The sequence below is a fragment of the Polyergus mexicanus genome, unplaced genomic scaffold, assembly GCF_030449975.1.
Source record: "Polyergus mexicanus isolate NDT 795.1 unplaced genomic scaffold, iyPolMexi1.0 SCAF_44, whole genome shotgun sequence".
NCBI lineage: Eukaryota > Metazoa > Arthropoda > Insecta > Hymenoptera > Formicidae > Polyergus > Polyergus mexicanus.
In genome coordinates this window covers 72,033-88,270 of record NW_027223364.1, presented here as the reverse complement: position 1 = coordinate 88,270, position 16,238 = coordinate 72,033, and the positions used below count along the sequence as shown (strand labels likewise).

General features: G+C 40.6%; 1 protein-coding gene across 1 annotated transcript; it reads right to left on the bottom strand.

Annotated features, from left to right (window-relative positions):
* Positions 1–865: 865 nt before the first annotated feature.
* On the bottom strand, positions 866–3,894 carry LOC138943818 (serine/arginine repetitive matrix protein 2-like). Its single transcript, XM_070314754.1, has 3 exons — positions 3,740–3,894; positions 1,093–1,832; positions 866–939 (listed from the first exon to the last, which is right to left on the bottom strand). Exons 1-3 carry the CDS (start codon positions 3,892–3,894, stop codon positions 866–868), a joined length of 969 nt encoding a protein of 322 aa, XP_070170855.1.
* Between the last annotated feature and the right edge of the window lie 12,344 nt (positions 3,895–16,238).

The following is a 16,238-nucleotide window of genomic DNA, read 5'->3' as shown; positions in this document are numbered from 1 at the left end:
AAGGACAATCAAAAATTGTTAGAAGAAGTTTCTTTAGGATCTGAATGTGAAGACTACCTCGATGAATTAATGAAGGAAGGACATGCAGATATAGTTGCAAATGTTCGAAAGAATTGTTTGCAATTTTATGTAACTGCCGCCGAGGAAATTTATAAAAGATTACCAATTAATGATAAATTTTTATCAAAATTAAAAGTTTTCGAACATAACCTAGTATTATTAGATATTGATAGAGAAACATCATTCAATGATGTTTCTTTTATCGCTGAAACTCTTGGCGGGTTTGACGAAAACGTTTTGAAGAAAGAATGGCTTACTTTACATCTAGATTTTACAATAACAGAAAAGGAAAAGCTATTAAAATTAAGCTTTGATGATATGTGGAAACAAATTTGACAAAGTCAGTATTCCACTAATATTGATAAATATCCCAATCTCAAACGTCTTTTGAATGTTGTTAGATCACTTCCAAATTCGAATGCCGATCCAGAAAGAATGTTTTGTGTTTTAACAGATTTAAAAACAAAAAAAACGAAATAAACTTTCGTCTTCCTCTATAAATGCTATTTGTGTTTTGAAATCAGCATTGAAAGCAAGAAAAGAAACCATTCTAAACATGGAGATTGATGAGAAGCATTTATCTCTCATGTCGTCGGACAAATTATATAACACTCCTCCTAAAAAACAAAAAAGCAGTCTTACATTATATGCTGCAGATGTTTGTGATATTGCTGGTCCCTCAACATCTACCGATATGCAATAATAATGTTCAGAAGATAATGACTTATATTTTATGGCCATTATTATTCATATAATGTAATATAATTGTAGGTTTATTTTCGTATCTACTATTATCTAGTGATCGCTATGGAGGTAGGAACGGAGAGTGACTCGTGAGGTTTTTACCAATAAAGTTGATAGTTTTTATAAGATAACATTCTGTATATATTTTCGTGAGATGTTACATGCGATAGTATTGGCGCGAAAAGTAGTCAATCGGAACGTATCGCTGTTGGCCTCCCCGTTTCCGCGTTTGCGTCGCTTGATCGCGATACCCTGTTGAGCCCCCTTGAGTCTGGGTCCCCTGTGTACCCGTGGCTGGGAGCTCCTCAGTTTGGGTCTCCACTGATCGGTATGCCGGGAGAATCCCGGTAGGCAACCACCACGGAATTCGTCCGTCGGGTGATGGCTCTCTCGGCTGAGGCGTTTTGGGTTGCCCGTGACTCTCGTCGGACAACGAAAGGATTATGGGCGAAGCCGGTTGTCGTTCGGTCGTTCCTCCCGTCGTTGGCGAAGGCTCCAATTTTGTTCCTCCCTGGCTCCGCTGTTGCGTCGGGAGTCGTCGTAGAGGAGTGTCGGAGGTGATGCGCACACTTCTTGGCTTCTGTGGTGGTGCGTTATGTAACGTAGATGATGCACCCGAGTCGGAGCGTTTGACGTTTTGCGATGGCGAGACGGCGCCTGAGCTGTGGCGCTTGGCGTCCGGTGTAGGCGAGGACGCGCCGTAGCGTGGGCGCTGAGCGCCAGCTGAAGGCAAGGATGTGCCTAAGTCAAGGCGCTTAGCGCCAGGCGATGGCGAGGATGCGCCGGAGCGTGGGTGCCGGGCGCCAGCCGAAGGCGAGGATGCGCCGGAGTCGAGGCGCTTAGCGCCAGGCGATGGCGAGGATGCGCCGGAGTCGAGGCGCTTAGCGCCAGGCGATGGCGAGGCAGTGCCTGTATTCCTCCTCGCTAGGAGGTGCAGAGGCGTCGGCCTGGTTCGCTGGCGTATGCCGATTTCTCCTTCCAGAGGAGAAATATTCTTCGGGATCTTCGTCTTGGCTGCTCTTGATCTCCTTGATGGCGTAATTCGGGCGACTAGGCGCCGTGTCGCAATGATAAATGTAGCGAGAAATGCGCTAATTAATAATCGTCTTGACTCCACGGGGAGCCTGCTTATCTTCCCTGCGGGTTGACTTTTAATTACGGAAAAGCGTACCCGGCGTATGACGCCTAGCGGAGGTGCCCGGTACTAGCTGTGCGCGGCGTATATGTAGCCGCCTGAGCGTCTTTCGGCTCCCGAGTTAGCTAGCCCGGCGCGCGCCGCGCAGCGGCGGCGCCCGTACTATCGGTGCGGCCGCTTATGTATTTATATGATTAAATTTTCTTCGCCATAGTGCGATTGAACTTTCATCGCCACATAATAAAAATAGTTGCTTTACTTATTTTCTTGTAAAAATATCATGTCGGTAATAGATATTATGTCTCCAAAAGACACCATATTTGTAAAAGGCGCGTCTAAAAATTTTCATGTCTGTAATAGATATTATGTTTGCAAAAGACATAATAAAGTAAATATGTAAAAAAATATTATGTCTACAAGAGACATCAATAAAATGTGGTACAATAGGGCTCCAGGCGAAGATCCACATAATAAAAAAATCTAACGCACCATTAGTGGAACCTCATGGGTGGTGTGGAAGTCCATTCACTCTTTGTTCTTATATTATTGTAATATTTATAATTTTACACAAATATATATTTATGTAAATAATTAATAAAGTAATTATTAAAGTAAAGAAATAAGAAATCGCATATGTCCTTACATGTAAATATATCACTTTTACCATATCATAATAAATAATAAAACTTAATATAGCATAACGAAAAAATGTTTTATATAACTATGTATATATATACATATATATACATAATAAAAAGTTCACGAGTCGGAAAAGCATTTAACGCTGTCGTATGTAATAAGCCAAGAGCCAAGCGATCAACATTGTCTTCGTTGCCAGCTCGGTAGAAAGTGAGAAGAAGACGGAAAACATATGTCTGTTCTTCTCTACTCTCCGAAACTAACCGAAGCGCAGAGCGCACATGTACGCGGTTCGCGCTTGTGTGCGTTATCCCCTCCATTGCTGAGCCGTGAGCCGCGGGACCTGTTTCTGGCTATACTGGATATTTGTTGTACCTCCGACGTACCCGTGGTTTATCGTCCGTATCGTCTAGCCGAAACCGAAAAACGGATAGTACGGGAAATTATACAAGAACTCTTGGCTAATAATATTATACGGGAATCGAATTCGCCATATGTGAGTCCAATCATACTTGTAAGAAAAAAGAGTGGCGAGTACCGTATATGCGTAGATTATAGAAAGTTAAATGCGATTACGATTAAGGATAAATACCCTATGCCATTAATCGAAGAACAAATTGATAAGTTGGGAGGAAATAGATATTTCACAGGACTGGATTTAGCATCTGGGTATTACCAAGTACCAGTGTCAACAGATTCGATAGAAAAGACGGCATTTGTAACACCGGAGGGGCACTACGAATTTCTACGCATGCCGTTTGGTTTGACTAACGACCCGGCCGTTTTCCAACGACTAATGGACAAAGTATTGAGTAATTTAAAGAACTCGATAGCTTTTCCTTATTTAGACGACGTAATTATACCGTCCAAATCCATAGAGAAAGGCATGACACGATTACGTCAAGTGTTGGATACGTTCCGTATAAATCACCTAACCTTGAAACTAGAAAAATGCTCATTCTTTTCAGAATCCATTGAGTATTTAGGTCGCGAAATCAGCGAGCAAGGAGTTCGACCTGGACGACGGAAAGTAGAGGCAGTAATGCGCATGGAAGCGCCTCGATCAATAAAACAAATAAGGCAGTTTCTGGGATTAGCAAGCTATTTCCAAAAATTTATTGAGAATTTTGCAACAGTTGTTGAGCCATTGACGAGACTTACCAGGAAAGACACACCTTGCTATGGGAGGATGCGGAACAACGATCATTCAATACGATTAAAGATAAACTGACGACTCGACTAGTGCTCGCAATATTCGATCCTGATCGACGTACTGAAATACACATTGATGCAAGTGCACTTGGTGTGGGAGCCATATTGTTGCAATAGATAGATGGTAAAATGGCAGTGGTAGCGTATTACAGTAAGCAGACCACTGCTGATCAACGCTACTACCACTCCTACGAACTAGAGACAATGGCGGTGGTATTAGCGCTAAGATACTTCAGAGTACATCTGTTAGGCATGGGGTTCACGGTTGTGACTGACTGTAACGCGTTGCGGGCGACTTTTGCAAAGCGGAATTTATTACCTGTTGGTGGCTCGAAGTACAGGAATATACTTTTGATGTCGAGTATCGCGCTGGATCTAGAATGGAGCACGCGGACGCGCTCAGTCGCAATCCTGTACCATTCTCGTTAGAAGTAGCGCAAGTAGATCTAACTAAGAGTGATTGGATATTGGCCGCTCAATTGCAAGACGAACAGTTATCGCGAATTCGGACAATTCTTCTGGACAAAGGACCGACATACGAGACAAAGCATTACTTTGATGAATACTTAATTAAGGATAACAAAGTGTACCGACGATTAGATGATAAGACCAAGGCATGGGTAGTACCGTGAGATGCGCGGATGCAAATTTGCAGATTATGTCACGACGATGCGGGACATCTAGATGTTGAGAAAACGTTAAAACGTATTAAACGAAATTATTGGTTCGCAGGTATGAAACGCTTCGTGACCAAATATATAAATGCTTGTTTAAATTGTGCGTATTACAAACACACGGCCGGTAAGAGGCAGTGTAAATTGAATATTATTGAGAAGGTCCTGATACCATTCCATACGGTACACGTTGATCATGTCGGTCCTTTTGAGACTAGTCGAAAGCACAATAAATTCCTTCTTGTATTAGTCGACGCATTTACTAAATTTACGATTATAGAGCCGATAAAAAGTCAAAAGGCGAGTTATGTGGTAAAGATCATAACCAATTTAATTTGTTTGTTTGGCGTTCCCAGTAGGATTATTAGCGACAGGGAAACGGCCTTTACATCCCAAGCACTTCGCACGTTCTGCGATACTTATGGAATAAAACATGTACTTAACGCTGTGGCCACACCACGAGCAAATGGCCAATGTGAACGGTACAATAAGATGATTGTACAAGCGTTAGCTACCACGATGGCTGGGCGAGATCCACGTAACTGGGATGTGGTAATTAAACTGAGGCACGACTTTTGTCTCAGATTCAAGATGTTGTAGATCGGTTGGATTTAAACGAGTTACGCCACGACATTAAGGCGCACATTGATCAGGAACAGCTGGCGCAGAAGGAACGTTACGACAAATCACGTCGAGAAGCAACGAAGTATCACGATGGTGATTTGGTCTTAGCACAGATCACAAGCGATCCAGCAACAGGCAGCAGCAGGAAATTACATCCGAAGTTTAAGGGACCGTTTCGAGTCCGAAAGGTTCTCATCAATGATCGTTACGAAGTTGAGGATTTACGGGAAGGGTGCAGACGAAGTCGAACGGTTATCGCTGCCGACCGTATGAAACGCTGGATTACGGTCCAAGGCGAGTAAGCAAGATACTCCTACTTATACGAACTGATCTTGGTTGACGCAACGGCGTTGGCCTTTTCAGTTGTCACGGACTGGTTTCGGCTGGCGCGACGGCGTCTGTCCAAGCTAGTCATTACGAACTGATTCCAGGGGCACAACGGTGCTTCCTGGATAAGTTATTACGAACTGATCTCAGTCAGCGCGACGGAGTCAGTTAATACGACCCTAACTTGGTTGGCGCAACGGCGTTTGACTGACAAGGGGAGGGCGCGACGTTGGGGTCACCGAATTTAAAAAGGTTTTTATATAGCGTAGTACTCTACCAGAAGAGTACTTGAGCAAAGCGACAGGGCGCAACGCTCAGCCATTTTCAAGAAAAATTTATTTAAAAAATACAGAGTTTCTCATACCCGGTTCCGTTAGACTGATTATCGAGAAGTCGGCGTAGGTCGGGCGTTAAGCGCGTGACTATCACGCAGCAGACCCGGGTTCGATTCCTGTCCGTCGCATTTTTATTATTTTTTTTTTTAATACATTCCAGCAACGAATGTTTATTTATATAAAATAAAATTAATTTAACTAACCATTTTTTTTTAATGTGCATTTTCTAAACGCAATTTTTTTTAAATTTACTCCGAAAGTGGGCATAATATTCATTCAACTTAAAAACATTATTTTATACATTCTACCCGTATTTTCTATATAAAATGAAGCAAATAAAACTATTTCAACATAGTTATAATTTAATACAAAAGCTATTTAATTTATCATAATTTTGTTTGGTGTCTAATTTTTTGTCAACTTCGTTATACCACTCCGACCATAATATTTTTGTACCTGATTTGACCATAACTGCTAACGGTACACTTTGAATATAGTTATAATTTATTAATAATACACAATTGCAAAGAAAAATGCGAAGAATATTGTGCCAAAACTTTTATTTATTTTATTATTCATCCTCGTTATCATTCTTATCAACACTTTCTGCAGATCGTTTACAATTGTTCGGATGATACTTGTCATAAAAGCACGTAAAACAAAGGCTTTTCTCACACCATGCGCACTTTACAAAAGATACATCCCGACACGCACAATGCTTTTTCAAAAGTGTAAATTTAAAAAAAATTGCGTTTGGAGAATGCACATTAAAAAAAATGGTTAGTTAAATTAATTTTATTTTATATAAATAAACATTCGTCGCTGGAATGTATTAAAAAAAAAAAAAAAATAAAAAATGCGACGGACAGGAATCGAACCCGGGTCTGCTGCGTGATAGTCACGCGCTTAACGCCCGACCTACGCCGACTTCTCGATAATCGGTCCAACGGAACCGGGTATGAGAAACTCTGTATTTTTTAAATAAATTTTTCTTGACAATGGCTGAGCGTTGCGCCCTGTCGCTTTGCTCAAGTACTCTTCTGGTAGAGTACTACACTATATAAAAACCTTTTTAAATTCGGTGACCCCAACGTCGCGCCCTCCCCTTGTGAGTTAGGCATTACGAGATTCTAGTCAGCAACACGGCTGACAAAATTAACATTCCAAGGAGATGTCAAAGAAGCAAAAATTGGGTTGCTCCTAGATGACGGCATGGTATCCCAACATGATCAGCAGCTATACTAGATGGAACATCGACACCATCAAACGTGCCGGTGGAAGGTGTCGCGGCAACAGAGTAGACGAAATCCCGTGGACGTTGTCTGAGGACAGACACCAGAGCAGAACGGCCGAATGTGAGAAAATACTAACGGTCCCGTCCAAGCAGCGCGCTATAGATCACACAGCGCTGCTGCCTCGCGCAGAAGGACGAGGTGGAGGGGATCGTGCCTGTGCGGACAAGATAGCTGGGATAGCGTTGGGTACAGTATAGCAGAATAAGCGAAGCGAGAGAAATAAAAGAGAGCTCTATATAGTAGCATAGAGGCAATAGGAGAGTTCTTTCTTTTCTTTTTCTTACACTACCGATTACTACCGATTAATTATTAAAATAACTCGAAGAAAGAAACGCGTTATTCGATGCGAAGACTGCGCAACGGCAATAAGTAAGTTATGTCGGTACTAGCGTTGCCGGCTGCCGGCTGCCGAACGACTGAATGTATTACATTACGCGTGATCGACGCGGACGCTATCATGTGTCCTGTGATCGGCTAAAGCCTCTGACATTGTAAATTCGATAGTTTCAAAAACATGAAACTATAAAATATGAAAATATAATGACATCGTCGAAAGTATATATATAACATCGTTTCTTTAATAAATTCAGTTTATTGATAAAGTGCGCGGATTAATTCGTAAAAGTTTGATAAGTGGTGCAATTTGTGAGTGAGAAAAAGTTTGCTAGTTACTCGTATCACACGGAAATATTACTCATTGAGTCATATGAGGGCAACGAATCTCTACATACAATGTAAGAGTTAGTGAGTGAGTGAATGAGTGAGTGAGTGAGTGAGTGAGTGAGAGAATGAGAGAGAGAGAGAGAGAGAGAATGTGTATGTGTGTGTATGCGCGTATACGTTCTCTCTCACATACACACCCCATCGCATGTAGCAAATAGTTGATCGAAGCGAGCACCTCATGTAATCACCAGCATGGGACGGTGAGTTGCGCCGCTTCTGCCTGCCTCGCGTACGCGGCCCGTAATTTGTTAACTATTTTGGCTTATAATTTAAATGGCCATTGGATATTCCATCCATTGGATGGAATTTAGCGCGAGGCAGAGGACGTTCGCGATGCGGGGAACGAGCGTCGACTCTCGGACTCCAAACAATTAACAATCACAAACTCAATAATTATAGAGCAGGTAGTAATACAGGCAATGAGGCGTCTTTCGCACTGAGTTCGAAGTTCGATTGTATGCTAGAAGGTCGGTTGAGAATTTATAACGAGAATGACGAAAGCGCATACGACTCGAGCGAATTAAACGATAAGAAATGCGCGAACGAACGACACAAGCACAAATTACACGAGCGAAAGTCAAAACAGCAGCGCGAATGGTCTATGAGTACTGCGACACGACACGAGCGAGAATATGACACGAAAAATTATGATCGATTACTATCGACCAGCTCGAATCGTCGTCGGCGACAGAATAATTTGTGAGATGTTCCGCGAATTGACCGCCGTGCGAATATGTTCGCGATCGGACGCGAGACAATTCGGAACGATTCTGAGACGAGCAAGCCACTGTAACTCCGATACAAGCGCGAATAAAGAAGAGATTTGATCAAGCTCGCCGAACGTCGACTGGCTCGAAACGTCGTTACAGGCAGACTAAATCGACAGACCGCGGAAACTCGCGCTCTGCCGATGGGAATAACAGGATTTTTTCGACATCGAACCTTCGAGATCCAGCTATTTATCACAGTTTTTCAATTTGAATATCACGCGATCACGCGCTGATCGGCTGATCGACGGTGTTTACTCTCGCTCGTGTTTTGATTTCGGCTCTTACCGTTCAGATTTATCGGTTGATTTATAGTTTATAGTTTAAATTTATTGATTATCTATAATTTATAGTTTAAATTTATTGATTAAATTCAACGTTTCAATCTTGAACACACTCTATTCCTCGCGCATGGTTATTAAATTTTCTATGGATTTCATTCCACATAAAAGCAATGTCGACAATGCGACGGCCTTCAGGCAAACTTTCTTGGATACAAGAAGTGTCTAGAAGAGCTTTATTATCGATAACAAGAGTATTGTTATCATCGCAATTGTCAACATTCTGATTTAACGTACCTGTATTTGATGTTACTTTCAGGCACTGCATTACGTGGGTACTAATTTCCGAATCTGTGTCAGGAAAAGATTCCATTGATTTATTAAAATCAACGGATTCGTCATTAGTACCTTTTGTAAGCTCTGTGCTCTTTTTTACTTGCGTTACCTTTACTAACTGTCGCCTGCAAAAAAATTAATGAATTAGTATGATTTTGTACAATCTTGCTCCAAAAAAGATATGCCACATTTATTATATCATTTTAAACAATTATAAATGATTTCTAATAATACTTAAAAAAGTAAAACCTCTGAAAAATAAGTACAGTCCTTTGTTTATAAAATCTTACATAACTATTACTGAAAATTAATTATGGCAAAATAGATCATATTTTGACAACATAAATGCCATATTTTCAGTAAACCAGAACGCCCATCAAACCGCATCTGGTATAAAATATTTTTCAAAACAACCAGCACACGGATAGATCGTTCTCTGGGATAAATATTTTTTAATAACCATAGCGCTCATGCAAACCGCATCTGGTATTAAATATATTTTTTATATTCACCAGCACACGGATAGATCGTCTCTGTGATAAATATTTTTTAATAACCATAGCGCTCATGCAAACCGCATCTGGTATTAAATATATTTTTTATATTCACCAGCACACGGATAGATCGCCTCTGGGATAAATATTTTTTAATAACCATAGCGCTCATGCAAACCGCATCTGGTATTAAATATTTTTTATGTTCACCAGCACACGGATAGATCGCCTCTGGAATAAATATTTTTTATAAAGACTTCTTAAAAACTAAGCCTTGGAAAAAATTTTGGCAAAGGAAAAATCGTTTTAGAATTGAGTCAAGTATATGACATTGTAAGGACAGAAGGTTGTTTTGAATCACCCTGCTTTCAATTCAACTGTATATATATATATATATATATATATATTGAAAGCATCACAATTAGAGCCTGAAATAGACATGTAAAGTATTAGTCAAAGAAGAGAAATAAAATAATTTTGTTTATAAATTATATAATAAAAGTTATTTATTTTCTTAAATTAAATTCTCTAGGGACAAGACTTATTGTTAATCTATTTAACTTTTTTTGATATAATGGTTAAACTTATTTTTGAAAACAATGAGAAACGTGAAAATTGATGGTTTATTTGGATAGAGCTGCTTTTTGCAATATAATGTTATCAGAAAACATTAGAATATCTGTCATCAACAAATAGTAATTCAAATTTGAATCAAAATGAGAAGGAAAAATTGATTAGTGATACTAAATTGCAGATTTTATTATAGGAGCATATAAAAGTGTATAATAACTTGGCAGTTGATTAAAACAGAAGCTTACAGTGCAGTTCTAGAAAATGTGAAACATGAAGGTGCCAACTATAAAATGTTAAAGCAGTACTTAGAAAATTGAAAAAATCCTAATTTTCTTTTTATTTACTATCTTTAATTTTTTTTTAAATAAGTTTTATATATTCTTGATTTATATTTTATATGTAGAAAATTCAAATATGTGTCTATATATATTATGCGTATCATAGGAACAATGCAAATATGTATATGTGTATATACAGGGTGTTTCAGAACAACCTTCCATCCTTAAAATGACGTATTCCTAATACGATTTTAAGACGATTTTTCCTTTACCAGAATTTGAATTGAAGCGTAATTTTTTAGTTATAAGCAAAAATAGTTAGCAAATCATGCGTCGAATACAGAAGGCAGGCAGGAGCGGCGCAACGCGCCGCAGCTGACCGTCCGATGCGTGATTACCACCGCATGAGTCGCTAACTATTTTACCTTATAACATAAAATTATGCTTTAAATAAAATTTTGGTAAAGAAGAAAATGTTTTAAAATTACGTCAGGAATACGTATTTAAAATAACGTCACTTTAGCGAAAGCTGTTCCGAATCGCCGCTCATCGGATGCTGCGATCAGCTGATTGCTACACGCGATGTGTGTATGGTGGAGTGTGTGCGTAAAAGGAAGGAAGAGACAGATAGAGAGAGAGAGAGAGAGAGGATGAGGAACGGAAGGAGGGAATGAGGGAGAGACGTTTATACACACGCACGCACGTACGCATACACTTTTTTTCGCCCTCTTTCTTTCTTTTACACAACACTTATACACTCTCTCATTCGGTCACTCATTCACAAACTTACTCACTCACCTGCTCACTCACAGCGTAGCGAATCTTCATACTACGTATTATCGTTAACTGCTGCACGATTATTATTTAGCGACGGACCGCGGAGACTGCGCGATCACATTGTTACGTTGCCTAGCGATGCGAGAAACGCGACATGTACCGTGCAAGTTGCGACGTGCGTGTGGCCGTTATTGACGCGAGATAATATTCTTTCTTCTTTGTCTTAATTAATTTAATTACTGAATTCCTTCAATTTTAAATGGCAACCAATTTTGTTCCGTGTCAGCATACAATGCCTTCCTATATGCCTCATCCCTTTTGGCCGCTGCTTCTCTTATTTGATCCAAAAACCACTTTTTCACTTCCCATATTCTCGGAATTCTAAAATTTTTTCTAGGTGCTGTAGCGTCCAACGCATTTACTATACTATCAACAAATTTCTTCGCTCTCACACTGATATTCATATCTTGGTTTTTCTCTAATTTATTTTCCACTAATTTAATAAATTCATCTATATTAAAGTCTCTATAATTCCTAACACTAAGTTCTCTGTATTTATTATCAAATTTATTCGCATTCAGTTCAACTTTTAGCCACGCATGGTCCGTTATTTTAGGTTCATGCATTACCTGCACTTCTATTTTATTATTAGCAAAAATTAAATCTATAATTGTTTTACTATCTTTCTCTGTAATTATCTATTAACTATCTCTATCTGTAATTCTCGTCGGTTTATTTACATATTGTTTCATGCCTAAGCTCAACATTGTCGTTTGTAACTTCCTTGTATAAAACGAATCTAACATAATATCTATATTAAAGTCTCCTATTACCATACATTCTCCCCGTATTATTAACTCTTCTATTATATCCTCCAGAAATCTCACGAAATCACCATGCGATGCACTCGGTGAATAATATATTACCATTATTATTCCTCTATACAATTTTTCTTTCACCTCAATCGCAGCACACCAACAATTCGATTCTAATTTTTTTACTAATACTATTTCATATTTAACATCATTCCTTATATATAAAACAACCCCTCCTGTATTTCTATTTTCAGCATCGCATCTAATTATACTATAACCTGGTACGTTCACTTCACTGTCTTCAATTTCAATAATCAATCTTGTCTCTGATAACACTATGAATATCGGATTTACTTTCTTCATAATCTGATGTTGTATCTCATCTTTATGCGCCATCAAACTTTGCGCGTTTGTATACAATATTATTTCCGCTTCCTTCTGTAGTTGCTATTTCGCATCTTCCCAGCCGGCTCTCCTCTTCTCCTCCTGTATCGCCCTTTTAAATGTTGGACATTCTGGGCTGAGGGCGTCGTGTTCATCACTTATCTTCAGGTTGTATGTTCGAATTTTAAATATATACAATTTACACATTTTTTCTTTGTTGCCGTACATTCAATCGCTTTATGATTTCCCGCACATTTGTGGCATGTTTCATCTCGCGTACAGTTTTTTGCAATATGATAGTATCCCCAGCATTTAAAACATCTTTTAACATTAATGTGATTGAATATAGGACATTTTCTCCATCCTACATTTAGTTTCTCTTTTTTCAACATCAATTCATGCGTTTCTTCATCTACTTCAATTATTATCGAACCTTCTTCTTTATCTTTTCTTCTAAGTTGATTATTATCATTTCTTTTTTCTTTAACTATTTTCTTCACTATTCGCATTTGGAATCCATCATTTATTGCATCAATTCTATTCTGCTTCTTGATTGTAGTTATTAAGTCATCCTCATCCAATCTCATTTCTTCTTCGCTGACATTGATAATTTTTATTTTGGGCTTCATCTGCAGTGATTCCGTAACTTTGAAATTTTCTCCTAGTTTGTCCTGCACTGTGGCTTTCAACGTTTTCATTTCTTTTCCAGTTTCACAACCCATGATCACTATCCCCTTGCTTCCTTTTTTTAGCTTCGTTTTTCCCATCGCCATGTTTTTGATATCTACCTTTTCTTTTATCAATTTTTTTGTAACTTCACTCTCTTGTTGAATCTTGGGTTTGATAATTATAACATTCTCTTTCTTTTTCTCTTTAACCGCTTCACTATAGCTCCTTTGTATTCCTCCTGTTGATCCACCTACTTCTCCCTGTATCATTCTTTTCAACTCTTCTAGCAGTTCCTGCTTAACATTTCCCAATTCTTCACAAACTATTTCCTTGACCATCATTTTAATTTCCTTCTTACATGCTGTTTCATCCTTTATTTCTTTTACAACTTTTACCAGCCAATCTATTTTTACGTCAATAGTCGATGATCCACTCGCTCCTGATATTCTATTTCCACTACTTGGCGTCGTAAACGAACCTGTAGATCCTGTAGATCCTAGCCTGTCCCTGCCGCCCCCGGCCACTGCCGATGCCTTCTTCGTGTCTGCTTCACTTTCAATTGTAAATCTGTCAAATGGGCCAGAACACGGTACCAATTCTTGATTTTTATCGTAAATTCTATGCTTGCTTACACATCCTGGATGGTAAAACAGCTTAATACGATTCACCTGATAGCAAGACTTGCATGTCACCACCTGATTTTTTAATGCCTGTTTACATGCCGAGCATCGATATTCAGCATATTCATCGTCCATGCCGATAATTTTCGGCCGAAACCGCTAATATCAGCGTAAGCGATCAGTCACCTCTGTTCCACTGTCACACGTCAGCACTTTTGTGTCCACCTTTAATATCTACCTTTCGTGTGAGACTTTGGTGTCCCAGACAGAAAATGCACTTCTCACGCCCACAAAACAGCATATCCCGGCTAGATAACGCTCATGGCTAATGCTGGTCTATGCCGCTATGACTTGAATAACTTTCTATCACTCCCCGTAACTATTTAACCGTTTAAAAGTTATTACTTTTGCGGAGCGATGTTTGACACGTCTTCTCCACAGAGAGAGAGAGAGAGAGAGAGAGAGAGAGAGAGAGAGAGAGAGAGAGAGAGAGAGAGAGAGAGCGGGAGAGAGAGAGAAGGGGGTGAAGAGAGGGGGAGAGAGGAAGAGGGGGAGAGCGGGAGGAAGAGGGTGGAGGGGAGAGAGTATGTATACATATTCTTATTTCAAACTGTACAATAAAATATCTTCAAAATTATAAACTCTAAAAAAAAAATTATAAATTTTAGAAAAAATATTTTAATTCCAGCAACAATATATTCTAATATTGTAGGTTTTACAATATTGTTGGAATATATTAACTGAATTTCAGTTGGAACACATACATATCTAAGAACATTAAAATTGCTTAAATTAAAAATCCGACTCAAAAGAGTTAATTAAAACGTTTAAAATATATCAAAATAAATTTGCACAAGCGCATAATAAAATCGCCATATTGATTTACATAGCATGTTCATTGATCCAGACGGTCTTATGCTATGCATATCCAGCTATGTCAATTTGTGTGTGATATGCTTTACCCTTACACGAAGCGTACACCATTATGCTGCATGTGATGGCATCCTTAGAGACGGTAAAGCGGGGAACACACACTTTTGCATAATCATAAGCATAAGGAAATTGATTGGTCCATTTCCAAATTGACTAATCAAATTCCTTATGCTTATGATTATGCGCTTATGCAAAAGTGTGTGCTCCCCGCTTAAAAGCCCTCACACACAAATTGGCATAGCTGCATATGTATAAAACTGTCTGGACTAAGGGAGTAGGATAGTAAGGCCGGTTCTGGCTCAGTTTTGTGTGAGTGTGAGAGAGAGGGTATCGTTGGGGAGTAAGAGAGAGAGATAGTTTCGGAGCAGTTTGTGGGCGCCCGAGGGATGGAGAGCGGGCTGGGCGGGTGCATGGGGGGGTAAGTAGGGTGAGAGGGGAAGCGCGGTCGGGGGGAAGCGGTGGGTACGAGTCGCCGAGAGCGCTCGAGAGATGGCGTTCGGGGGTGGCGGTTCCTCCCGATTCGCGACCTTGACGCGACTCGCGCTTCTAGCGCGCGGTCCGCCGTCGCGATTCTTTAGGGGGGCGCGCCGCTTCTAGCGCGCGATCCGCCGTCGCGATTCTTTAGGGGGGCGCTTCTAGCGCGCGATCCGCGAGCGGGCGGCGGGCGTCCGGCGTCGAGGGGCGGGGGATCGTCGGTGGGCGGTCGAGCGGACGGAGGGGCGTCCCTCGTCGCTCTCCTCCTCTCGAGGCGCGCGTTAGCGCGAGCGCGCTCGTCGCATTTCGGGGGCGAGTTTTTTTCCATTTTTCGGCGACGTCGCGCGTCCGGTGACGAGAGCGAGTATCCGGTTCGGTTAATCGGGGGCGCGTCCTCGCTATTTTCCCCGTTATAAAAGGACGCCGCGATGGTCTCGAGGTATTAGTACGTTCGAGAATATTTCGCGGCGCGATGAAGCGCGCGCCGAGCGCTTTAACGAGATTAGCCGGAAGAGCGGTGAACGTTCGAATCGGAAGTATCGAGGATATATGGAATTTGGAGATACCGAATTGTTTGAAGAAAGAACTACGCGAACGTTATATAGAGGATCGTTTGTACTGTATAGAAGAGATCGACTTCGCGGAAGAGTTCGTGCGAGGGGCGAGCGAGACGCGATTCGACGAACCTTTCGCGAACGTCGGAGCCGATGGCTATTTGCTCTATCGCAATTGGAAACAGCGATACGGAATTCCGAAATTTTCGTGGGAGGTGAATCACGTCGTGCATTGTTTCTTTAAGTTCGGTTGCCGATTCGAGAACGGAAAGTATTTCGAGGAGAACGAGAGTATTGCGCGTATTGCGCGCGTAGCTCGAGTTTCGCGAAAAGCGTATCGACGCACGTGACGAAAACGGTGTATAGCGAGATGGTGCCCGCTTGCGATCTCGTCGACGAGGTTTTCGACGTGTCGAATAATTGGTGCGCCGGCTGCGAGACGAGAGCTTTGTTCTACATCGAGAATTACGACGAGGAGGAGACGTGGTTTATTTGTAAAAAATCTTGGCGTTCGT